Below are 25,503 nucleotides of genomic sequence, written 5' to 3'. Positions count from 1 at the left end.
TCATTCTGACATTCTATACAGTAATAACCATCATTTATTTCAGTCAGCATTTTCCCTCTTACGAAGGGTTACTGACTCTCGCGCCATTATGACACTCCCTCCTTCCACTTTTTTCTGCCTTGACCAGCATCCTCGTTCAGACCAACCTTACTGCTTTCTTCCTTCACCATATCTTTCCATGTGATCTTTGGTCTTCCTTTTCCTCTTATGCCATCCACCTCCAGATCCCATGCCCTTTTTCCTGGTTCCTCATCCTCCTCCTCAACATGTGGCCCATCCATCTCAAACCACTTCTCTTTACCGCTTCCACAACAGTTTCTTCCAAGCCCAACCTTTCCATATAAGCTCACTTGTGGTCTTTCTATCAGTTATTTTAACACCACACATTTTTCGTATCATGGCTCTTTTTGTATTATTTTAATAACCCCACATTGCCATACACTCACCCCACAAGTTTCATACATGCAAGGATTCTCCTTATCATAACCTGTTCTTTACAGTAATTACCAATGTAGCATTCTAATAACCCCACTTCATTGTACACTCACCCCACAAGTTCCATATAATGTGATGGCTCTCTTTGCCATAACCAATGTTTACTAACCAATGTATCAGTCTGATATCCCCACTATTTCATACACTCACCCCACAAGTAACTCGTCGTTTTCTTCCTCAGGATTAAGAGTAATAATACTTGATACTTGTTCATAGGTTTGTATCAATGGCTACATATTTTTCTTTCTTTATTCTGCAGAAAATGGCCTTAATCAAGAAAAAACGGATGTCTCCTTACGAAATGGCTAAGCTATACTGTCAAGCTGGCATTGACCAAGACGGATTCGCAGTAAAATTAGTAAATGATCACATTGGTGAGAAAAATATACGGTTGTCAAGCCCATTTAAGGCATTGTTATTTTTGAGGTTGAAATTTAATGTCTGAACTAGTACATGATAGTGTCAGAAGAATAAAATGTATACCTGAGAACACAAAAATGTAGAAAGTTATGCTTGATTTTAATATCAGCACATTAATAAAAGTCTTACATGTAGGAAATGCTAATTTCTTTTACAACAGTCTATGGAGGAGTTTTACTTTTGGAAATACTTAAAGCTACCTTAAAATGGAAGAATTTTAACAGCGCCATCTTTTGGGCATTCCTAAACATTTGATGGCAATTTTAGAGATTATTTACATTTAATTTTGAATTTTGAATTTGAAAATAAGTTTGTGTTTTATTTCAATCATTATTTTTTACCTGCAAACATTAAAAAAAACTGCCTGCAAGCACATTTTAAGCTACTTAAAGGAAGAATAGTGCATGATGGGAAAATGAGATGGACATTTTTCACATCTTGTCCCTGAGGAGCAATTGAAAAAAGTTCCATCAAAATCAGTTAAGAAATGACAAAGTTATGACAGTTTGAAAAGTCTCAATTTACTTTCTATGGCGATCCTCAAATTGGCTATGTTGCTTCAAAATGGCAAGTTTTTGTGGCCAACTCTCCATATGCTTTGTACACAAAATTTCAGATTAATTCTCCATTATCTCTTAAGGTGCAGCTTGTCTCCTTAGCTCTATGTATATCATGGCAAAATGTATTTTATACAACATATGTTGAGGTCACAAAGAGACAAGTAGCAACTTCTTCTTCCTCTTCTTTCTTTCCTTTTATCTTCTCTTTCCCTTTCCCTTCTCTCTCTCTCTCTCTTATTTTTTTTTTTGGCGGGGGGAGGGGGAGGGAGGAGGCAAGAGCCCTTCTCCCCCGTTTCCTTCTACTTCCTCTTCTTTCTTTCCTTTTATCTTCTCTTTCCCTTTCCCTTCTCTCTCGTATTTATTTTTTAGCGGGGGGGGGGGGGAGGGAGAAGGCAAGAGCCCTTCGCCCCGTTTCCCTCTTTTCTTCTTCTTCCTCTTCTTTCTTTCCTTTCATATTTTCTTTCCCTCTCCCTTCCCTCTCCCTCTCTTATTTATTTTTTTGGCGGGAGGGGGGAGGCAAGAGCCCTTCGCCCCCCCCCCCATTTCCCTCTTTTCTTCTTATTCTTCTTTCTTTCCTTTTATCTTCCCTTTCCCTTTCCCTTTTTTCCTTCTCTCTGTCTCCCCCATCAACATAGTAATAACGAAAGAGACCACTCTGTAATCAAGACGGCGTAAATATTCATGATTGAATGACACACGCCCTTAAAACTAAAACAACAACAACCATTCCATTTTATTTAATACATTTTCGATATAGTTAAATTGGCAACTATTACCTTCTGTCCCAGATCCTCATTTTAAACGACTGATGCGAAAGACTAGTCGACGCACCCTTTCGAGAAAAGCTCCCCCGCTTTTATCGAAAGGGTGTGTTAAAACGGTACTCCGCTCTCAACGCACCCTTTCGAGAAAAGCCCCCCCTCTTTTATCGAATGGGTGCGTTGAGCACACTACACCGCGCCGCACCGCACCCTTTCGATGAAAGCCGGCCTAACGTTACATGTTCTGCAGTAAGCCTGTAACTTTTTAGGGCGCTAGTTCATAAGTGTGCCCATACTTTGGCGCCGGCAGCCTATGCAGCTAGCTACCCGTGACTCGCGCGTGGAGAGTACCCTACATACGGCTAACTTCAGCCAGGCACGAGCGCTTATGCACTTGTTGAATTGCAGTGAAACTTGTGAGAAAGTGTATATTATACTGTCTTTGTTTTTAGGAAAAATACTCTCTGAAAGATAATAAAATTGGCATAAAACAGGTAAGAAAGATAAAGACTTTGAAATCAGGCCCTTTACATGGACAATTGATGATGATTCAGTTGATTTTTGGGACGTTATATATGTGTTTAGTACAATAGTACTTTTTAGTAGGGTACCGTACTCTCCACGCGCGAGTCACAGGTAGCTAGCCGCGTAGGCTGCCGGCGCCAAAGTATGGGCACACTTATGAACTCTTATAGTAGACCTACTAGTACTGCATAAAACTTAATCTAAGTTCTAACGTTAGGCCTAGCCTAAATGTTATTACGTGGGACTGTGTCCAACAAACATGCACTGTATGCTGTTGCAACAGTCAAAAATAGACAACAAAAGTTCTCTGAGGCTGAGCAAGATTTCAGTTTTTTAGAATTTGCTAACTGTTAGATTACTGGTCTTGATTCAGGACAGGGTCTCTAGCTTCAACTCATACTGTGCCACAAATTTGGGGATTCAGAGTTGAAAGTGATAGTCTAAGTTAGGCCTAGTCTAAGTTAGTACTAATACCTCTACTATGAGAGTATTCCAGACATAGGCCTACTTCTTCTTCTTCTTCTTCTTCCTCCTCTTCTTCCTGTTCAGTAAAGTCTACCTCTGGCGTGAGTCATATACTTACTGGTGTAGACCCTATAATTACTTGGTAGTCTAGATCATTTAGCCCTCTGCTCCTAAGGCAAGGGCTCTCAAATAGATCTAACAGTTAGATCTAATTCAGGTTAGCCACTGTAGGTGCAGATACTAATGTGTTTTTTTTATAAAGCATTCCAGGATTCCACCACTCTATTACTAATAGTAATACTAGCATAGAAGTGGCCAGCTAGCTTAGTTCTGGAACGTCTATGGAATAATTTCTTAGAGTGACCTCTTAGTTGTATAGCGAAGAAGAAGAAGACGATAAATATTTAAAAGTTACATGTAGCAAGGGAAAACGCCCACCCAAAATAGTAGAAAATCATACGTTATAGGAAAATAATTAGTTAAAATTCCATTTTCAACTCTGAATCCCCAAATTTGTGGCATATAAAGACCACCTCGAATGCCAGTTTTGCATTTTTTTTTTTTATGTACATGGTCTAGACTACTTCCTGTCTCATTAATTTTGTCCATCGGCCCAGTGGAGTAAATTATAAAAATTTCAACCAACTGATAAGTTACTTTTGCACTGTTTTTTTTTTTTTTTTTTGTCTCGCTGTGATATAATTGGAAAATGAATTAATCATATTGTATGTGTTCTCTTCTTTGCGATTTCCAGACATTAATTATGCAAAACACCTCGGTGGACCTGATCCGGATGGATTTGAAACCTGTTTCATTAGTCAGGAGATTGGTGAGTTTTTCATATATACATGTAGAAACATGTTCAGAACCTGATTCATCAATGATTCTGTCATCATATATTCATTATTGTGTTTACTTATTGATGTTTTGTCTTTAATGTTTATAACTATTTATCTCATTCATGTTGCTGTCATTCCATCTCATGAATAATACAGAATCACATACCAAACAGTGAATAATGGACCGTCCTCTGATGTATGTTCGCATTGTGTGTGATCATGTGTTAACGCCCCGCCCCCCCTTTCACAGACACATCAACTATTTAAACCGTGGACTGTCCTTTGTTGTATGTTTGTAATGTGTGTCAGATTGGTGTTGGAACTGCTTGTAACATTAACAATCAAACTGTGGACTGTCCTCTGTTGTATGTTTGTAATGTGTGTCAGATTGATATGGGAACTTCGATGTAACGTTAACTATCTAACTGTGGACCGTCCTGTGTTGTATGTTTATAATGTGTGACAGATTTACGTTGGAACTTCGATGTAACATTAACTATCTAACTGCGGACTGTCCTCTGTTGTACATTTGTATTGTGTGTGTATCACAGTGACATTTGAACTGGATATAACATTGATTATCTAACTCTGGACAGTCCTCTGTTTTATGTTGGTAATGAGTGTTAGATTGATGCTGGAACTTGGTCATATAGCATTGGGTATTTAACCTCAGGCTTTCCTCTGTTGTATGTTTGTATAATGTGCATGTATATATCAGATTGATGTTTAAACTTGCATGTAACTTATAATGCTACCAGACTGATGTACCTCATTTGTCTCAAACAATCTTCTCTTCGGTGTTCAGGAAAAAGATGTGTCCAAACTCCAAAGAATTCAGAACTGAGAACTCTGCCCCCATCTTGTATCTACATGTATATGGGTCTGTCCACGAAGTTGGGGTTTTTAAGGAAATTCACCACCGTCGGTCATAAAACCAAGTATAACTCCTTGTTAAGCAAACACTTTGCAATGATGGATGTTTTGTTTGATACACATAATGATAATCTTCCTGTGTGTAAATTTTCAAACATACACGCTGCTCCTTTTATGAAAAAATGAACATTATATGTTAGTGTCCAACCCCATTTTCTAATGAAAATTTGTGACATGAAAATAAAAATATTTTGACTGCTTATTTCAAAGTAATTACAAATTCCTTACCTCCGGTAACAATCAGCAAATACATATTCTAACTTCATCTATATAATCAAAGTCGAGAAAGATTGGATTCGCCAAACATTTTTTAATAGCAGACTTCCCAAAGTCATCGATACCGCCACTACGGCGGTGTCCACTAAGAATTTATACGTCGTGGCGGTACTTTGAGCCAATGTTCCTTATATGGGATAGTTGAAATTGTAAATCTTATTGTCCATAATGAGGTATTTTTCTTGCCAGTAATATTTGATAAATGAAATCAGGATACTATCAAGCATTTTTAAGTATCATCATTCAGAAATACGAGTCACCGACGTGGTGTCCATGCGGTAAAAAGAAGGATCGGTAAATTGAAACCAGTGTCATTAAAAATATCCCCCCTCATCAGAATCGATCAGTCCGGCAAAATCTCGATGAGTCATGGTGGTTGATATAAATAGCTCATTCGGCTCCGTTTCCTTGGTGCGAAGCTGAAATTTTCACTTTGACAATATGGCGTCCTTCTGCGAGTCACCGCTAGAGTCGGAAAGGTTTGAAGCATCGGTGAGCAAAATCGATGACTTTGGGAAGCCACTCTAAAACTGCTGTAAACGGTAAGGTTTATTTTTTTGTTTGATGTACTCCACTCTATCGACTGTTGTAAAAATTCTTGTATTTTTTATGAAGTAGCTCGACTTTTCATCCTTTCTTACTGTCCGTACCCTCGTTTGGACACCACGCAAGAGTGGTGTCTGCTGGTTGAAATCGGCGGTATTTGTTAGTTTTCCGTAATGTGAGCAGTAAATGCATGAAAATCGAAGAGTTTCACAATCCATCCTTGTATTAAACCTATAAAACAAAGGATTACTACGGTAAAAGAGACTTTAAAGTATTTAGGAAAAGATACTGGCATTTTTTAGCCCCGATGCTACTCTTCGGTGAGGAACACTTGTGTCCGATGTAGTAACGGTATAGTAAATAAATTTGGGCCTTCTTCGGAACAAAACCGTCTTAAAATTCCTCAAACAATTCTTCCAGCAATTATTCCAACGGTAAAATTCCGTCCATTGATAGTTTCTCCTCATATTCAGATGCCTCCATATTCCTTTTTTAGAGATGTTTCTCCAGAATATTCGCCCAAAATCTCAAATATTTTAACAATAGTCCCACATATAGCGATACGTGTTATGTTTCACTTGACAACCCGTAAAACCAGCGGAATCGGACCCAAAAAGCAGCTCAAAAAGCATGTTTCATTTTTCGAACTTAATAATATTATACTATAATAATCTTTCATGGTGTATTGTTGTTGTTTAGACGTCTTAGTCATAGTTTGGATTTTAGATTTTATTTTTTTCTTTTTCTTTCTTTGTAATGATTCATTTAATTGTATTCATTTACCCTTTTCTCGTAAAAGTCTGCATTGCATGTAGTGTCCATTCGGTGAACATTATAGCCAAGAAAAATAGCATACTAGATAAAACTCCTTTTATTTTGAATTTTTATTTTGATTACAGAAACCAACAAACATGCCTTCTAAAGCTAAATCAACATCTAAGCCAAGGCCACCCTTTCATCTGAAATTGAGGGCATTTTGTCCAGCAGAGGGTAGTGAAGACCGTAATGAAAACGGTAATGAAAACGGTGATGAAAACAACCATGAACACAGCAAGAAAACTCATTGGCGTACACATTTAAGAGTCCAAAATCCAATGAAGTATCAAGCTTACCTGAAGTATGAAGCTCTTGTGAAAAGAAAGAACCGGGCAGAAAAACGTGAATACCTTGATCAACCTGGAAATGAGGTAGAGAAGAAAGGTGACCTGGCTCATAGAGCAAAACAGCAAAGAGAATATAGATCCAAGAGAAAACTGAAAGAGGAAGAAGCCAAGAAGAAGGCAGAAAAAGGTAAACAACCAGTGAAAATGACAAGAGCTCAGTCAGGTAAGGAGGCGAAGCGGAAAGAAATAAACGCAGCAAAGAAAAGGGAGTACAGAAATCGTCTCTCCAATGAGAAAAGGCAAGAAATCTTGGACAGACGTCGTAGGAAGCGACGTGAAGAAAAGGAATTGCTCATTGGACAAGAACAGCTAATTCAACAACATAAGAAAGAGATAATTAAAGCGAGGGCAGAGAAGAAACGACATAAAGAAGAGGAGAAACGTCTAAGAGAAGCCCAAGAGCAGATGGAGAAGGAGAAGAGACGACTGAATATAAGATCAGGAGATGCACGGCGGCAAAGTCTCATCCGTGCAAGGTCTGCCCTATCTACAGATCCAGAGATATATGATGCACCACGCGTTACCCCGGGGTACCGTAGTACCGCGTTGTGTAGCGCCATCTCGCGTCCATTCGAGTACAATGTATGGAGTGCGTGTACATAGTTCCGTGGTATCTCTATGGTGTATACTATGCATGGTGTGCATGCATGCACTGCTCGCGCTATAGCGCTCGCTCACGATCACAAGCGCACTACGGTGGCTATCGCACACTATAGTGCTAGCTAGCTCCGGCGTCCGGTCCCAACCCGCGGCTATTTTAGAACTTGATGTTATTGCACGTACGTACCGTACCTGTATACTCTTTCGGGAAAAAAACAACAAACAAACATCGCATCATCGACATAGTTAACGCGCGCGTTACTGTCAAACTTTCAAACTTTGAAAATGCCATGGGTGGAAGGTGATGGTGGATACGGGGATTTACTGAAAGGGAAAGGACGTAAAAGACGGAAGATTACAAGGGCCGAGAAAGTTGAAAGAGCTCGATCTCGTGCTGTAGAGAAGTTGGGGGAGGAGAAGGCCGCTGATGTGGTAGCGGTGTTTAGGAGGGCGAGTGACGGGGGAGACAAGGAGCAGGCTGATGGTGTTATTTTGACCCTGCTGGCCCAAGCCCTCTCGCAAATCGAAGTCGTAGCCCTACTTCATGTTGGGGGCTATAGAGTTGCTAGACTTGCAAGGTATGACCCTGAGGAGGAGGAGCTACGAAAACAACGAAGAGTAGCCTGGCATGCTGCCACCGAGGAGGATAAGCAGGCTATTAAAGATCAGATTGATAGGTACCGTACCGTAGTAGCGTGGTGCATCATATTTTGCTTTTGAGTGTGATTTAGAAATTTCTAAATCACACTCAAAAGCGAAAACTATGAACTTTTACTTTTACTTTTAGTGCAATAATTTTAAGTGCCTTGACCATTTCTTTTTATATTTTACTGTACTTACATGTATGTTGTTGATTGAGAAGTGATGAATCTCTCCTGTTCTTACTATGGACCTACTTCTTCACTTTTCTCACTTAATGATCAATCACTCTCCCTGTCATTCGCACACTTTCTTTTCCCCTCTTGAATTTCTATTTTTCTTCCTTCTTTCCCAATCATCGTTATTAAATTGATTAGCATAATATTCAGTCAAATTATTGTGCAATTTTCACTATGAACCTGCCAAGTTATGTACAGTACCTTCTGGAGCCTGTATTCTCCTCATTCTTGCCAAGACAGAAAATAAAAGATAATACCACTTCATAATGTGATTTTCATTTTTATTATTCAATTGGAAAATTTGTTTATTCACAACACATGAGATTATCATGACTGCTGTACACAGATAGCATCATAACACAAAATAGAACTTTCATTTATAATTAATAATTTTAATCATACCACAATAATAATACAGGGTGTATCATAACAGCATGAAATGATATCAATAATAGAATAATTACTCATAACAACAATGAATTTTAGAAATACAGGACTTAAAGGATTTTTTACAAGAACATTGGACACAATTGAAGGTTGAAAAAAATCACACAAAAATAATTTTCCACTTTTTGGTAACCCAGGGTACAGCCTTAAAAAAAAAAAAAATAATTCAACAAAATGGCCGAATTTTTTTTGGTACCCCAGGGTACCATTTATGTCATCATATACAGATACAGTTGAAGATCTTGTGCATAAAGCATCCCCGAGGAAGAAACATCTGCTTCAGGAAAAGGGCATTAGGACAGATGTGACTGCACAGGCTATTCATGAATCCGTGGCAGAGAAGATACGCAATATGCGGAAGAGCAGGAAGAAAACAGACTTGATGGTAAAACGTCATATGATACCGTCCAAGCGCATTTGCAGAAAATACAAATGCCAGACAGTCTTGTGCAAGAATCTGGGGATTACATCCAAATGTCTACGACCAAAATCAACATGTAAACCACATAGTCGCCCTTCCCAAATACCAGCAGAAACGAGGGACACTGTCCAGAGATTCTACCAAGAGAATGCTACAACCCTCCCGGACAAGAAATTCGTAAGCAAAAGAACTAAAAAAGCATGCGCTTTCCTGACGATGACAGTGAGGGGTTTGTTTGCAAAGTTCCAGAAGGAAAACCCTGCAATGAAAGTTGGGCTGTCTACGTTTGCAGCCCTGAAGCCCACCCATGTCAAGCACCGACATTTGATCACATACAGAGGTTGTCTGTGTGAATACTGTCAAAATGTGGAACTAAAAATGGCAGCCATCAACTGGCAAATCATTTCATCTTCAAGGACATTTACGACTTTAATGCTGCAACCCTATGCGAGAGGGCAGACAACCAGCCATTCCACAAGCTACCCTGCATCCAGAGACAGTGTGGGAATTGTGGCACATCAAAGCTTGATGCAGTGTTGGATCTGGATGTGCTGAAGCATAAGGGAAATGTGGAATGGAAAAAATGGGCAAGAGAGACCAAGGAAGAAAATGGGAAGAAGACATCAAGAATGGTTCTAGGGAGAAAAGAAGGCCCATTGGAGGAGATGTTGCAAGAGTTGAAGATCGAAGCAGCAGCACTCTCAGAGCACCTATTCACGGCATCTTGGCAGAGTCGGGAATTCTTGCGGGTGTCAAAGTCTCCACCAAGCAGAAGTGTGGTAATGGTATTAGACTTTGCGGAAAACTATTCGTGCAGATTTCAGGATGAAGTGCAGGCTGTGCACTGGGGACACGATTCTGCAACAATACACCCCATTGTTGGGTATTATAAATGCCCTGATTGCACAGAAACTGTAACAGAGTCAATGATCATGATTACGAAGGACAATGTTCATGACTTCAATGCAGTACAGCAGTTCACTTCCTTTGCTGTGGAACATATCAAGAAGAAGGTTCCGAACATCAACAGGATCATTCGGTTCTCGGATGGGGCAGCTTGCCAATACAAGTCCCGTGGACCATTCCTTGACATTTCTTATGGAAAGGAGGACCACCAACTTGGGTTTCAACATGAATACTTCGGCAGCAGGCATGGCAAAGGACCCAGTGATGGAGAGAGTGGCGTGGTGAAGCGATTAGCTACGGATGCAGTCATGTCTGGCACAGAGATCATCGCTAATGCCAAAGATTTCTTCAACTTCATCGAACGCACGGCAACCCTACCTAAGGAACAAGAGGATGATGGCAGTAAATGCACCCATTTCTGTAGGAAAGCATTCTGGATTGAGAAGATAGATCGAGACAGGAAACGACAAGCACTGAAAACAATTCAGGGAACACGACGTCTTCACAGCATCTTATCTGTTCGGCCTAATGTCATCAAAGTCAGAGAACTCTCATGTTTCTGCAATGGATGCGAAGAGGGCAAGCAGGCATGCTCCAACAAAGATTACGTGCAGCAGTATGTTGTCAGAAGGATTGCAACTGGACCTGTAGATGGGATGAAGCCCACCTCTAGAGCAAAAGCAGATGCCAAAGGTATAGTTATTAAATCAAGGATATTTTCTTTAAAAGGTCATAATTCCATTTCAAAGATTGTATCCTATAAAATAAAAGGGTTATAACAAACTTGTCAAAACAAGTTCAAGTTCTTTGTAGTACTTGTATATATATATATATATATATATATATATTTTAAAACATGATACAAGGTTTCAACATAAGGCAATTCCTTGGTCCCCAGAACCTTTTGTATAATGAGGTTTCTTTATGTATTTGTCCAAATTTCACATCATGATCATATTAAAGCTGAAAATCATCTTCATTGCAATAACTACTGGCCATTGTATTCCTGTCAACCAATGACAATTTCTCTTATTTTTATAAATTTCTGTCTCTGTTTTTTAACCCAACCCAACCCAGAATCAAGAAATGATCCTGAAGGGAAAAAGGAGCAGAAAGCAAGAAAGGACACTGACAGAAGAAAGAAGCAGGAAGCACGAAAGGACACTGAAGGAAGAAAGAAGCAGGAAGCAAGAAAGAACACTGAAGGAAGAATGGAGCAGGAAGCAAGAAAGGACACTGTAGATGGGATGAAGCCCACCTCTAGAGCAAAAGCAGATGTCAAAGGTATAGTTATTAAATCAAGGATATTTTCTTTAAAAGGTCATACTTCCATTTCAAAGATTGTATCCTATAAAATAAAAAGGTTATAACAAACTTGTCAAAACAAGTTCAAGTTTTTTGTAGTACATATATTTTAACACATGATATAATAAGGTTTCAACATAAGGCAATTCCTTGGTCCCCAGAACCTTTTGTATAATTAGGTTACATTATGTAGTTTGTCCAAATTTCACATTGTGATCATATTAAAGCTGAAAATCATCTTCATTGCAATAACTACTGGCCATTGTATTCTTGTAAACCAATGACAATTTCTCTTATTTTTTATAAATTTCTGTCTCTGTTTTTAAACCCAACCCAACCCAGAATCAAGAAATGATCCTGAAGGGAAACGGGAGCAGGAAGCAAGAAAGGACACTGAAGGAAGAATGGAGCAGGAAGCAAGAAAGGACACGGAAACGAGAATGGACATCAAAGTTGGCAGCTTTGTCGCAGTGAAGGCAGGCAGACAGAAGTGGTATGCAGGGCTTATCACACAAGTTGACGGAGATGAAGGAGATTTCGAGGCATAAAGTTTTGCCATCTCACTGAGAGGCGAATGCTTGCGAACCGTTACGAATTAGCACAGTGCCATATATAGAGAGAGTCTAGCCTACCCTTGTTCAGTAGGTATCAATATGGCGCATATTCTTTTGTAATGTGCTTACCTAACAAAGCAGTACAAAAGAAAATGCACCATGTTGATACCTACTGTTCACGGAGTTGGCTATACTCTATGTATGGCACTGTGCTCATTCGCAACGGTTGGCAAGCATTCGCCTCTCAGTGAGATACTCCCTTTACCTGAAGAGTTTCAAAATGTGTAGACATACGTTATATTTCATGCATTTATCTCATTTGATGTGAAGAGGTGAAGCAAATTGAACTTCATACGAAGGTACTGGGTTAGGCATCAGTTCCTCTAGCTTTGTTAAAGTGTTGAACTTGTTTACCTGAAGAGTTTCAAAAAGTGTAGACATACGTTATATTTCATGCATTTATCTCATTTGATGTAAAGAGATGAAGCAAATTGAACTTCATACGAAGGTACTGGGTTAGGCATCAGTTCCTCTAGCTTTGTGTATGCTTAAAAGTGTTGAACTTGTTTACCTGAAGAGTTCCAAGAAGTGTAGACATACATTATGTTTGATGCAAATTGAACTTCATACGAAGGTACTGGGTTAGGCATCAGTTCCTCTAGCTTTGTTAAAGTGTTGAACTTGTTTACCTGAAGAGTTTCAAAAAGTGAGACATACGTTATATTTCATGCATTTATCTCATTTGATGTGAAGAGATGAAGCAAATTGAACTTCATACGAAGGTACTGGGTTAGGCATCAGTTCCTCTAGCTTTGTGCATGCTTAAAAGTGTTGAACTTGTTTACCTGAAGAGTTTCAAAAAGTGTTGAACAAAAGTATACACGTTATCTTGAATGAATTTAAATGTGATCGGGATTTATTTATTGCACATTTCTCAGTTTTAAATCTTGAATGAATTTAAATGTGATTGGAATTTACTTATTACACATTTCTCAGTTTTAAATCTTGAATGAATTTAAATGTGATTGGAATTTACTTATTACACATTTCTCAGTTTTAAATCTGTTATTCCACTCTAGTGAATAGTCATACAGTGTTAGACTTGTTTAACCTTTAAAAAGACATCTACATGTATTTGTTGAATTTATATAAGTCCTAATGAAATGTGTCTTACCCAATGTATGAAGTTTTGAACCTAATTAACCATCAAATAAAGACAAAGTGTTTTGAAACACAGAGTTTAACCACTGAACAGTCAGTTATGAAGTGATAGACTTGTTTACCTGTAGAGCTCAAAAAAGTGTTGCATGTTATAGAGTACCGAAGTGATGACGTCGCAATTTTTTTTTCTTTTTCAATTCATCGTTTTGGATATCATATCTCGGCGGAGCATGATTGTTTTAATACAAAGCATGGAAATATCCGCCCATACACTGTTTATGTCGTGTTCTTAGGGCATTTTCATTGCTCTAGCAATGTTTAATGTTTGAGATGCATTAAAAATGTAACTAATAAATTAGTTACCCAAACTTTTATTCACTTTAATGTGATTGAAAATAAAATCATTCAAATCTTCAAATATACTGATAGATTACTGAGTTATTATTTGAAAATGAAATGTCTGTTTTTTTTCCTACAGTGAAACAATCCAAAGATTAACTCCATATCATCAATCAATGCTGAATACTAAGACAAAAATAAAAAAGCATGACACATAAATGAACAATTGTTGTGTCATGGTAACTTAAAGTGGTGTCCGTGTAGTGGCGGTATTTCTACTTGAATGCTCCAGTGGATCATGTGCATGTGATGTTTCCAGAACCTCTGAACCATTTTTTCTTTCCTTTCTTCTAAAACTATGGGAAATGGGCAACCTAATAATGATAAAACAAAATTAGTTGTGCAATTTTGAAAAATTGACCCTCATGTCACACTTTTTGCCCCAACTTCATGGACAGACCCATATCCAGTACAGTACAATCACCCCCATCTTAGGAGAGATCCATTGGTTTCCTATTCACTCACTACAAATTATCCTGCTCACATTTAAGGCTGTCCATCGTCTTGCTCCTATTTACTTGTCTGAGTTAGAAGTCCGATATCTACCACCCAGAGCGCTTAGATCTGCCTTGCAAGACTTGTTAGTAGTGAATATTAGTAGAAACAAGTCTTACGATGATAGGTCCATTGTGCTGCACCAACTCTTTGGAACTCTTTTCCTGGTACTCTCCTTGCTCAGTCAAACATAGATGTATTTCAGAAGGAGCTAAAAACATGTTTGTTCAACATTTCATTTATATTGTCTCATGACTGACTCTATGTGTATCTGCCAGGAAGATTTTCCAAAGAGTCTTCCAACAAGTGAGATATTTTTAAATTTTATTTATATCATTGTTTTACCTGAACACTATGTTAATTATTATTATTTCCCAGTAAAGATGTGCGTTGATGGCTAAATGTAAGCTTTTCTCTCTCTTTTTCTCATTTTCCCTCTTTATAGGGGATGGGCTGTTTTCAACAAAGGAGTTTATGAAGGGAGAGTTTCTCCTGAGTACAAGGGTGAACTTTTGACAGAAGAAGAGGCCTTAGAAAGAGATTATAGTAGTTGGCGGCACCATTACCAGTACTTCTTTCAGTGGAAAGGAAGAACAATGTGGTAAGAAAACTCTCCTGATTATCAGAATGGGGAACAGGTAATAATTTCCAGCAAAATTACTGCCTGCAGTATGTGGTACTTTTCAGACTAGCGTAAACTAGACATACCTGTAAATAATTATGAAGGAGCTATATTTGAGAAGCTTGATTTATATTCACAAAGTTTGCTGGAGGCATAATGTTTGTTTATCTTTCCTCTTTTTTATCAGTCCTCCTGTTTTTCACAGTCGTTCATAGAATTAACCATTTTTCATTAGAGTTTGGTACAATAGTGACATGCTTTAATAACAATTTGATAACATTCTGAGGGAAATGAATGAATCCTGCAAATTTTACTGCTGAAATGAATTTAAGACATGGAGCATGTTACACTTAATCTGTTATAAAGTGTAAAAAAGAATACCTTTGTCATATTAACTGTAAAGGAGTTTTCTCTATGTGAAGACTGGAAGTGGAATGTGTGACCATATAAAACACAGATGTATGTTTTCACTTGCTAATTTTACTTTGTAAAAAGGGAACACAGTGTTGTTTATTGACTTTTATAAATCTATTCTTTTGCCCCCCCCCCTGCTTTTTTCTTTCAGCATAGATGCCGCCAACTACACACAGTCTCTTGCAAGATATGCAAATGATTCTCGGCCATCAAGGAGGAGCTGCAACTGTAGAATCAGAAAAAGTAGAAATGAATGATTCAGTACATCTAGGGATCTTTGCTCTGAGAGACATTCAAAAAGGGGAAGAACTGCGTTATGACTATAATGCTCCAGGTTTGCCATGGAGGACCAAAAAAAAGACATATGATAAACACACACTGAATGCTGGAGGTGATCGAAATGCATCAGATACTGGAGGTGTTCAACAAGCATCAGAAGTTAGAGGTGTTCAGTTGTCGCCAGATTTTGGAGGTGTCCAACAGGCGTCAGATGCTGGAATTGTTCAACAGGTGTCTGATGCTGGAGGTGCCCAACAGGCGTCAAATGCTGGAAGTTTTGAACTGGCATCATATGCTACAGGTGTCCAACAGGGATCAGATGCTGGTGGTGTCCAGCAGGCGTCAGATCCCGGAATTGTTCAACAGGCACCAGATGCTGGAAGCGTCCAACTTGCATCAGATGCTGGAGGTGTTAATCAGGCGTCAGATAGTGGAGATGTTCAACAGGCGTCAGATGCTGGAGGTGTTTATCTGGCGTCAGATGTTGATGTTAGAGGTGTCCAACAGGCATCAGATGCTGGAGGTGTTCAACTTGCGTCAGATGTTGGAGATGTCCAACAAGCGTCAGATGCTGAAGGTGTTCAACAGGTCTTAGATGCTGGAATTGTTCAACAGGCATCAGATGCTGGAGTTGTTCAGCAGGTCTTAGATGCTGGATGTATTTATCAGGCATCAGATGCTGAAATTGTTCAACAGGTGTCTGAAGCTGGAGGTGTCCAACAGGCATCAAATGCTGGAGGTGTTGAACTGGCATCATATGCTACAGGTGTCCAACAGGCTTCAGATGCTGGTGGTGTCCAGAAGGCCTCAGATCCCGGAATTGTTCAACAGGCACCAGATGCTGGAAGCGTCCAACTTGCATCAGATGCTGGAGGTGTTAATCAGGCGTCAGATGGTGGAGATATTCAACAGGCGTCAGATGCTGCAGGTGTTCAACAGGCATCAGAAGCTGGAGTTATCCAACAGGCATCAGATGCTGGAGTTGTTCAGCAGGTCTTAGATGCTGGAGGTATTTATCAGGCATCAGATGCTGGGGGTGTTCAACAGGTCTCAGAAGTTGAAAGTGATCCATGTGCTTCAGATTCTGAAATCTCTGAATATGCATCTGATTTGGAAGATTCTGGGCATGAATCAGACTGTGATGATTCAAATCATGCATTAGATCCTGACTTTGTAGTTGACGAATCTGACTCCCCTGATGGTAATTCTTCTGAAAGGTCTTATGTCATTCCATTGAAAAGACCAAAAGTTACTGTGTTGTATCCCGAAGCATCCCAGGTCAGCTCTGAATCGCCATTACATACTGCAGAAAGCAATGTATTGCAGAGAAATCCTGATACATCTCATGTCCGCTCTGAAGCACACTTACCTCATAGTTCTCCTGGAAAGATCAAAGTATTACGTACTAACAACCAGCAAAAGAGACACTGGGACAAAGGGGCATACTGCCCATTTTGTCGATCGTATCAGAAGAAGCTACCAAGACACCTAAGAGAATTCAAGGCTCACCAGAATGAACCAGATATCATACAGTGGCTCACAACAACGGACAAAGATCTTAAAGCAAAAAGGCTGACGAGAATGAGGAACCTGGGAAACCACTTGCACAATGCCAACGTTATCAAAGAAGGAGAAGGAAAGATTATTCCAGTGTATAGACCAGACTACGATGCAGATTACACAAAGTATCTGCCGTGTGTTGACTGTTACGGCTATATTGTAGAAATGACCTCGGGAAACATAATTGTCCTTTCAGAGAAAGCAATGGAGAGCAAAAACAGAAGGAAAGGAGACAGTTTGTAAAGGATAGCAGATTGCTATTGCCGATACCAGGTACATCAAAGAAAGCTCAGGAAATTCTTGCAGGACTTCGCAATGATGATGACGGGGTTGCTCGATTCATTAAAGGAGACAAGTTGATGAAGCAATTAGCTGATGGATTTGCCCTTTCACACGGTCATGATGCTGATAATTTTGCTCACATACGCAACAAACTACGAGAACTTGGGCGCTTATGCATCACATACAGAGAAATAACTGAACAACCGAATGCTGCTTTGACTGACCTCATCAACCCGTCGAGGTTTAATGATGTAGTAAAAGCCACTAGAAAGACAGCGGGCTTTGATGAAGAAACAAATCTCTACCCGACTCCATCCTTAGCCCTCAAACTGGGCCACTCACTAAAAGCAGCTGCAGAAGTGTTATTGAGTCAAGCCCTCAGTGATGGTCCTGTGGTAGATGATGCTTCAGAAAATAAGTGTCAGCGATTTCTCAAATTGTACAACATGCAGTGGTCAAGAGCAGTGTCATCAAATGCATTGCGCACACTTACTGACCATAAGCGCAATCATCCTCAGTACATTCCTGTCACAAGTGATATTGCCAAACTGGCAAAGTGTTTGAAGCATGACATGAAGACTGGTGTACAGGCCCTAAGCCAAGGTGATCCAAAACCTGAGGTGTGGAGAAGTCTAAGTGAGGCTACACTTACTTCGATCTTATTGTTTAATCGCAAGAGGTCAGGAGAGGTCTCTAAACTCAAAGTCAAAGATTTTGAGAACCGCCAGAATGGACAGTCTTCTGTTATTGATGGACTCTCTGAGTGGGAAAAAGCACTTTGCAAAAGTATGACAAGAATGGAAATCGTAGGAAAAAGAAGACGCACCGTACCAGTTATCCTCACAAGAGACATGGTAGAGAGCATGGAGTTATTGATGAAGAACAGAATGGAGGTGGGGGTTCCTGAGGACAACAAGTTCTTTTTTGCCCTACTTCACTCACAGAACCACAAAAGAGGGTCTGACACGCTGCGAGAATATGCAAACAGATGCGGAGCAACAAAATCACAACTTCTGAGGTCTACTAGGCTTAGAAAGCACATTGGAACAGTATCTCAGATCATCAATCTTCGTGACAATGAGCTCGATATCCTGGCCAACTTCCTGGGACACGATGTCCGCGTCCACAGGCAATTTTATAGACTTCCCGAAGAAACAGTGCAGTTAGCCAAGGTGTCCAAAATACTGCTCAACATGGATAAGGGTACCACATCACACCTTGCTGGACGGACCCTGGATCAACTTAGCGTAGAACACGAAGGTGAGATTGTGAACTCCTGCTTAGAATCAGAAGGGGGAAAAAAAAGTATTTTTGTCTCGGTTATCCCATCAAAGGGGAAATATGAATTCTATTGCTGAGGCTTTTAATCGGGTATGTTTGCATTCAGGTATATAATTGTTTACATTTCAAATGTACTTTCTGAATGAAAGCTCATACAGGAGAAAGGAACAACACAACATTTTTCATCACAAATTAGATCAGGTGACAACAGTGATGTAGAAAAAAGAAGAAATGGTGTGATTTGTTCATGTGTTCACTTACAACCACTGTATAGTCTTTTTACAAATGTATATGTCACTGGACACGTGTACCTCATTTATCCATTCACTGTGTACACTTTTAAGGATTTGCTACTTTTCTTCTCAGATGTTCCATTGGACGATCCTCTGGAGGCTGGGTCAGATTGTGAACCGGAACCAGCTGTACTGAAGAAGGATTCCCTATCCTCTGTCAATGAAACAGGTATGGTATTGTTGATAAAAACAAGGTTCTTTTAACCTTAAACTTACATGCTTACATGTAGTCAACTTGTTTTGTGTTGCATGTTTTTGATTTATTTCTAATCTTTTGTCAGGGTAGCCCATTCACAAATAAATAGTGGCCTTCCATGGGGCCCTGAATGAACATATTTACACCAAAATGCATAACGTATATACGGAATAGTTAGAAATAAAATTCCATAATATTCTTGTATTTAATCACTGGGAAATCTTTACATAATTTACTTATATTGCAATATATTAAGTTTCAATGTTGTTGAATTATCAAAAAATGATAACGATTCCCCAGAAAAGGAATTAAGTGTGTATTATATCTCTGTTAACTAGTACCAATAAATTGCCTATAATTAACTAGTTCTGAAAAACGTTGAAATGAATAAAACATGACAATGATGAAACTTATTATATGAAAGTTATTGAAACTTGAAATGGGAGAAATAAAATTATTTACTGCTTTCAATAGTTAAGCAGTTTTTTCTTCATTTCTCTCAGAATGCAAGTAGCAAAAAAAAAAAACCAAAAAGCCACATAAGGAAGTATTACTTTTTGCATAATGCTAACTTAAAGATTTGCTTGCATTTCGATGTTCTACAGGACGATTCTGTCAACGTTGGGGCAGAAGCAGCCGCAATGGAAATAGATCCTTCCTTTTCTTCAACCTCTGCAGATGAAACAGGTATTTATGATCTCAAGATTGGCACAGTATCAGCTGAATAGAAGCCCTTAAGAAATCTGAAATTCTGTATACATGTAAATACCTCCATGACCAGGTAGAAAAATATCTCAACAAACCTATCCTGAGATAAGTGGTCCTAAGAAAAAGTGATCTCTATAACTTCCCGAAATTCTTGTTGTGACCAACAACAGTCATAACATCCAACATCAGTTTTATTATATATGTGTATATATGTATGTGACCTCATGGAGATATGTGCCAAATTTCATGAAAAAACTCGCAGTAGATTGAACAATAATCATCGATGAGAATAGGCCATATTTCATTTTTTATTTCCCCTCCCATTGACACTATGTACAGTTAGGGAGCAGAATTTTAACAAAAGTGAAAGTTGGCTTATTTTCATCGATGATTATTGTTCATTCTACTTGGAGTTATTTCATGAAAATTAGCACATATCTTCAGGACGTCATTAACTAAAAGGATCTCATGCCAAATTAACTATTCGATGCGGCACGGAGCAGGGACAACGCCCTAAACTTTCACCTCATTTGCATAATTTTCTTGTATCTTTTGCTCACTGAAGCGTAAGAGATCCGGATTTCGATAAAAATCAATCGGAGGAACTCCCCAAGAAGACTTATGATTAACCACATTACGCAATTGAATTTTGGTCGATAGGTGAAAGAGCTTTTCCAGTCCCACGTGGTCATTGAAGCGTGAACTTTCGATTAAAATGCCATGAGATCATTGATAAATGTACACCGGTCATATAAACATGCTAAAAATGTTATCAATAAGATATTTAGTGCACAAAAGTAAGGCCATCATTACTGGATAATTTCAACATGGTGATATTTTGTTTTTATTATGTGTTCATTCAACCGTGAATTGATAGGTATCAGTTGCAAAAGTTGCAAACACCTGTCCAAAACATAAATTCCTCCGCATTAGATCACCGCGCAAAAGAAGTCAAAACTGCAGTTTTTGCCATTTTCACCTCTTGCTCACTCAAGCATGAAATTTGGTGCACAACTCATTTGGCATGTTTGGTAACGAATAAAATTTATGTTGCATGCCTTTAAACGCCGATATCACTACATCAAAGTCATGGCACGAGGCTTTTGAACTTCAAAAAATGACAATTTTGCATATTTGTCGTGTTCAATGAAGCGTGACTGAAGGGTTTGCCCTGAATTTTTCCAGGAAATGTAGCTGAGAAGTGTAGCTACATGATTCTGTATTCAGATTTCATCAAAGGTTCCTGATCGAAAAAATACAGGATATGTTTTAGGGGGAACTTATTTTCTGTTTTGGGTTTATGTGTACTAATCTAAAACATGTAAACAAAGCAAATTTCCAGGAGTGGACAATAAATACTTATTGAATAAATTGAATGAATTGAATTGTATCATATCAAACCATGTTTCAAAGTCGGTATTGTCCATTGGATGATAAACTCATCCCAGCTACTTCCTACTTCATTATACTTTGTTTTACTTTATCTAGATTTACCTAGGCCTGGCTTGCATTTCATATCTTCCTGACTAGCAAACTAAATAATTTCAATCTTGCAACATTTACCAGAATATAGCAATAGCTTCAAAATAGGGCCAACAGCACCTTTCCAAGTAATTACCTGTAACATGAATTTTTATGCCTCCGTCCACCATAGGTGGGTACCGGAGGCATTATATTTTCGGGTCATCCGTCCTTACGTCCTTCCATCCCATTTTCATTCTCATAACTTAAGAACCATTTCACGGATCAACTTTGAACTTGGTGTATGTGTGCATATTAGAGGGATAATGATCTGACTAGATTTCGGGGTCACCAGGTCAAAGGTGATGGCAGTCATGGTATATGTGAAAATAGCTTGTTCTTGCGATAAGTTAAATAATTAATGAATTAACTCAAACTTGTCTCATGAATACATGAATACCTATAAGAGATCTGTAAAGATTATAATTTTTCTGAAAATTTACATGAATATACAATATTTCTGATTTGGCAATGGCAAAGGCATTAATTTCGATTGCGTGCAGTTGAGAATTTATCTCAAATTTGTTTCCACAGCTCCATTCACTGCTACCTTCTGTATCAGCACCCCTCCCACCTCCCATTCCTTCTTCAGTTCTTCTTCCACTTCTTTTCTTTCTTTTCCTATTATCTTTTCTTCCAATACTCCTCCTCCTACTCCTACTTCTGGAATTTCTTCTTCTTCCACTTCCACCTCTTCTCTTTCTCATTCCCTACCTTCTCTCCCAGTTTCTTCCTCAGCTTCAGCCACTCCTCCCTTTTCTTCTCCTTCTCCTTCACTTCTTTCCTTCCAGTATTCTTCTACTCCGCCTTGCACTCCTTCCATCTCTTCTACTTCTCTTCCTTCCTCTCCTTTGCCTGCTTCTCATTCCTATCCTCTTTCTACCAATGCTTTTCCTTATAGACCTCATCCCTCATCCGCTCCCAGTTCTCTACCTGCTTTTTCCCGTTCTAGCTTGTATTTTTTTGTTGCTTTATTACTCCTTCTTCTTTTTCTTTTCACTCTATTGATTATTCTTTTTTATGTCTTTGAGTAATGTTTTATTTTCAGTACAGTTTTATTTATTTCCCACTTTTTATCTAATTTCTCGTGGGGGTGGGGGGAGGGAATGACTGAGGGACTGACCCCTAAATCGGTAAGTAATTAACTCACTATCTTGATTTCACTGTAATGATTTAAAACTCCATGCTTGCTTCTTTGGGTTGATCACCTTACCAATACTGCGTACAGACCTAAGATAAATCTTGGAAGTTTAAAGACAATTTCTGAAGTTGCAACCTACACAATGTAAAGTTAGATTCATGCCAGAGAGGTGGAAGAGAGACAACCCTCTTCATGCTACAGTGGGTGATTTCACGTTCAGTGTTAGTGTTTATTTTGATGCTAAATCCTGATCTAACACCGAACATGAAATGAGAACAAAATCAGTTGGTGTTCAGTGTTGACCTCTGAATTTTGACGTATTTCCGGTTGCTGGTGTTGTATTTGGTGTTGAATGTCGTCTGCTGAACCGAGCTCGACAGTCGGTGTTTAATTTCATGTACAAATTTACATTCACTAACACTATACCCTAGGGATTAAGAAATGTTCATTTCACGTTTGGTGTTGGTGTTGCTAGCTTTGGGATATATTATCATGTGTTGTGGAATACAAAGTTAGTAAGAAGCTAGAGTAGATGAGTAATTTTACAGAACGGTTAATGAAATGATGTATTATATACGTAAATGGTATGGGTCTGCTAGACTAGTCCTAATTTGGTCCAGATCTATCATGAACATAAAAGAGTTCTAGATCAATATTCACAGTACAAAAGTCATGATACTACAATGTACATGACTAATCTGAACCTTTGCTTGAAATTTGGCTGTTTACAGAGTACGCGCTGCGCCGTCTTGGTTCGTCTAGTTGGACTTAGCTACCGTAACATTTTCTGCTGCCAGTAACAAACTCATGACAAGTGGATTCTAAACTTACTGTTTCATTCAAAATTGTCCATTTTCATGAAGGTGTATACCACAAAGTAGATCTAAGAAGGGCTGCATTATTATTTACTGGAACGTTTTTAGGAGACACTAGACAAATAATTGAGTAGTGTACAACAAAATGCTGTTTCTTCGCGGAGATGGTAACAACGCCATTTTCTCCAGCTGCGCAGTGTTTAGCTATCGATCCATGGTGTTGGGATATCGGTATCGGCTCCTTAAATCTGAGAGGCGGTATTAGGGCTCAATTTTAGCAGATTATTCGTCTGTTAACACTAACACCAGCATAAACACCGAACGTGAAATCACCCAGTATGAACTTAATAGAAACCATACATTGTAAATGCCAGTGCCCATTCGTCTGTCCCATTTTCCGGTCTCTCAATTAGGAACCTTTTGATGGATCAACGTCAAACTTGGCTCCTGTATGCAAATGGAAGGGACAATGATTTTGAGTGTATTTTGGGGTCATAAAGTCAAAAGTGAAAGGTTGTAGAGGTCATTGAATATGTAAAGATGATTCCTTCTCACAGTAACTTTAAAAAAAATGACAGATCAACATCAAACCTTGGTCATGTACGCTGGGAATGACAGTGACCTGATTAGATGTTTAAGTCATAAGTTCCAAGGTGAAAGGTCTTAGAGGGCATTGTATGTAATGTGAAAATGGCTTGTTTTCACGATAACTTAAAAGCAAATGACATATCAACTTCATACTTAGCTCATAATGTATATGGTACTGGTAGTGATAATGATCTGATTAGATTTGGGGATAAAAGGTCAGAGGTCATGAAGGTGAAAACAATAATTTAACATCAGTTGACTGATTAACTTAAAACTTACTTGTAGCTTATGTGTGCATATGAGAGGGATGATGATTTGATTAGATTTTGCACATGTAAGCATATAATTATGAAAGTGACAGTGATGTGAAATCTTATATTATCAAGGTTTTTGAGATCTGGCAGTGGTGAACGCATGCATTTTGACTGTGTGCATTCGAGAATTCATCTAGTTCTTTTTTTTCTTTCTTTCTTTTTTTGTGATTTAGATGTCTGCAAGATGAACAAGAAGAAGACCAAGAAGAGCAGGATGCAGAAGAAGAAAAGAATATGCATAAAAAAAGCTTGGAGCAGGGAAGAAAAACAAGCTGTAGTTTCGAAATTCCGTGAACATTTCCTCAAGCTTACCCTTCCTAAAAAACAAGAGATTGAAGCAGTGCTTGAATCTTGCTATGCTCTACGAGAGAGGCCCTGGACCAAAATTAAGGATTTCATTCGTAATTGTCAAAAGAAACAAGATCCACTGGATTTTCTTTAAATCTGAGATTTAATTAGATGCAATGTAGGAGCAATAGCAACACCCAAGTTTAGATGAGTTAGATAGCATAACATATATATTCCTTTATATGATTTATCAATTTCTTGAGTATTTGCATAATCTACAGAAAGTGTTATAATTTGGAATTTTCATACAGGGCAGATGAAAGGTCAAAGAAGACCTTTCATGGACATCTTGATAGATAGCTTCAGGTCACAAGTATGGTTTCATGCATTCATAATTAATTTGATTGTGTTATATTCAGACATAAAAAAGGATGGTTGCATTTAAAGGATTTGAATGTGTTCCTGCCACTTCAGAAGAAGTGTTAATGATTCTGCTGAAAACAAAAGGTCAGAGAGGACATCTACAAATAGACCTATCTCTGTTTATGAGTTTGTTTCTTGCTAAACATTGCTAAACAGGTTCAGGCCAAAAGTATGGCTACATGCATTCAGAATTGATTTGACTGCATCATTACAGGGATAGTGATTTAACATTTTAAGTTTTCCATTTATTTATGATTCAGCATTTTCTTACTAAGATGAGGAAAGGTCAAAGGAGACCCTTTATGGAAATACCTATTGTTTTGGAGTTTAGTTTATTGCTAAATGTTGTTAAATACATGGAGATTCAGGCCAAAAGTATGGGTACATGCATTCATGATTAATTTCATTGTGTTATTTTCAGACATAAAGGTATGGCTACATTCAAAGAATTTGTTTATGTTCCTCAAAATTCAGAAGAATTGTAAGTGATTCTGCATATTTTCTTAGAAAACAAACAAAAAGTCATAGAAGATCCGTCATAGATATATATCTCTGTTTATAAGTTTGATTTATTGCTAAATATTGCTCAGTACAATGTACATGTAGGTTCAGGCCAAAAGTATGGCTTC

General features: G+C 38.5%; 3 protein-coding genes across 6 annotated transcripts; all 3 read left to right on the top strand.

Annotated features, from left to right (window-relative positions):
* Positions 1-760: 760 nt before the first annotated feature.
* Positions 761-17,286, top strand: LOC105444033. Of its 4 annotated transcripts, XM_030984699.1 has the most exons (4): positions 761-869; positions 3,981-4,055; positions 14,595-14,750; positions 15,337-17,286. In XM_030984699.1, exon 4 carries the CDS (start codon positions 15,342-15,344, stop codon positions 17,265-17,267), a length of 1,926 nt encoding a protein of 641 aa, XP_030840559.1. In that variant the 5' UTR covers positions 761-869; positions 3,981-4,055; positions 14,595-14,750; positions 15,337-15,341; the 3' UTR covers positions 17,268-17,286. The 4 variants fall into 4 exon arrangements, 3 of the variants coding, with proteins under 3 accessions (XP_030840559.1, XP_030840560.1, XP_030840558.1); XM_030984700.1 differs by lacking the exon at positions 761-869 and having other exon boundaries at positions 3,908-4,055; positions 15,342-17,286; XM_030984698.1 differs by lacking the exon at positions 761-869 and having other exon boundaries at positions 3,908-4,055.
* On the top strand, positions 7,031-13,673 carry LOC100893037. Its single transcript, XM_030985207.1, has 5 exons — positions 7,031-7,585; positions 8,039-8,260; positions 9,685-10,928; positions 11,313-11,519; positions 11,883-13,673. Exons 1-5 carry the CDS (start codon positions 7,128-7,130, stop codon positions 12,086-12,088), a joined length of 2,337 nt encoding a protein of 778 aa, XP_030841067.1. The 5' UTR covers positions 7,031-7,127; the 3' UTR covers positions 12,089-13,673.
* LOC100891548 lies at positions 17,267-25,197 on the top strand. The gene is made up of 4 exons (XM_030984701.1): positions 17,267-18,566; positions 18,954-19,049; positions 19,671-19,763; positions 24,337-25,197. Exons 1-4 carry the CDS (start codon positions 17,384-17,386, stop codon positions 24,603-24,605), a joined length of 1,641 nt encoding a protein of 546 aa, XP_030840561.1. The 5' UTR covers positions 17,267-17,383; the 3' UTR covers positions 24,606-25,197.
* Positions 25,198-25,503: the final 306 nt, after the last annotated feature.

This window comes from Strongylocentrotus purpuratus, unplaced genomic scaffold (genome assembly GCF_000002235.5).
Source record: "Strongylocentrotus purpuratus isolate Spur 01 unplaced genomic scaffold, Spur_5.0 spur5_scaffold_14, whole genome shotgun sequence".
NCBI classification, from domain to species: Eukaryota; Metazoa; Echinodermata; class Echinoidea; order Camarodonta; family Strongylocentrotidae; genus Strongylocentrotus; species Strongylocentrotus purpuratus.
The sequence above is the reverse complement of the archived record's forward strand: the minus strand, read 5'-3'. Positions and strand labels throughout refer to the sequence as shown.

What these genes read in the sequence shown, in the direction of transcription:
- LOC100893037 (XM_030985207.1), top strand. Translation starts at nt 7,128, where the DNA reads ATGACAAGAGCTCAGTCAGGTAAGGAGGCGAAGCGGAAAGAAATAAAC. An exon ending in GTATGGAGTGCGTGTACATA is followed by an intron (nt 7,586 to 8,038) that starts GTTCCGTGGTAT and finishes TAGGAGGGCGAG; the next exon opens with TGACGGGGGAGACAAGGAGC. An exon ending in ATTAAAGATCAGATTGATAG is followed by an intron (nt 8,261 to 9,684) that starts GTACCGTACCGT and finishes GTCTGTGTGAAT; the next exon opens with ACTGTCAAAATGTGGAACTA.
- LOC105444033 (XM_030984699.1), top strand. Translation starts at nt 15,342, where the DNA reads ATGCCGCCAACTACACACAGTCTCTTGCAAGATATGCAAATGATTCTC.
- LOC100891548 (XM_030984701.1), top strand. Translation starts at nt 17,384, where the DNA reads ATGAAGCAATTAGCTGATGGATTTGCCCTTTCACACGGTCATGATGCT. An exon ending in ACTTAGCGTAGAACACGAAG is followed by an intron (nt 18,567 to 18,953) that starts GTGAGATTGTGA and finishes TTTTCTTCTCAG; the next exon opens with ATGTTCCATTGGACGATCCT. An exon ending in AACCTCTGCAGATGAAACAG is followed by an intron (nt 19,764 to 24,336) that starts GTATTTATGATC and finishes TTTGTGATTTAG; the next exon opens with ATGTCTGCAAGATGAACAAG.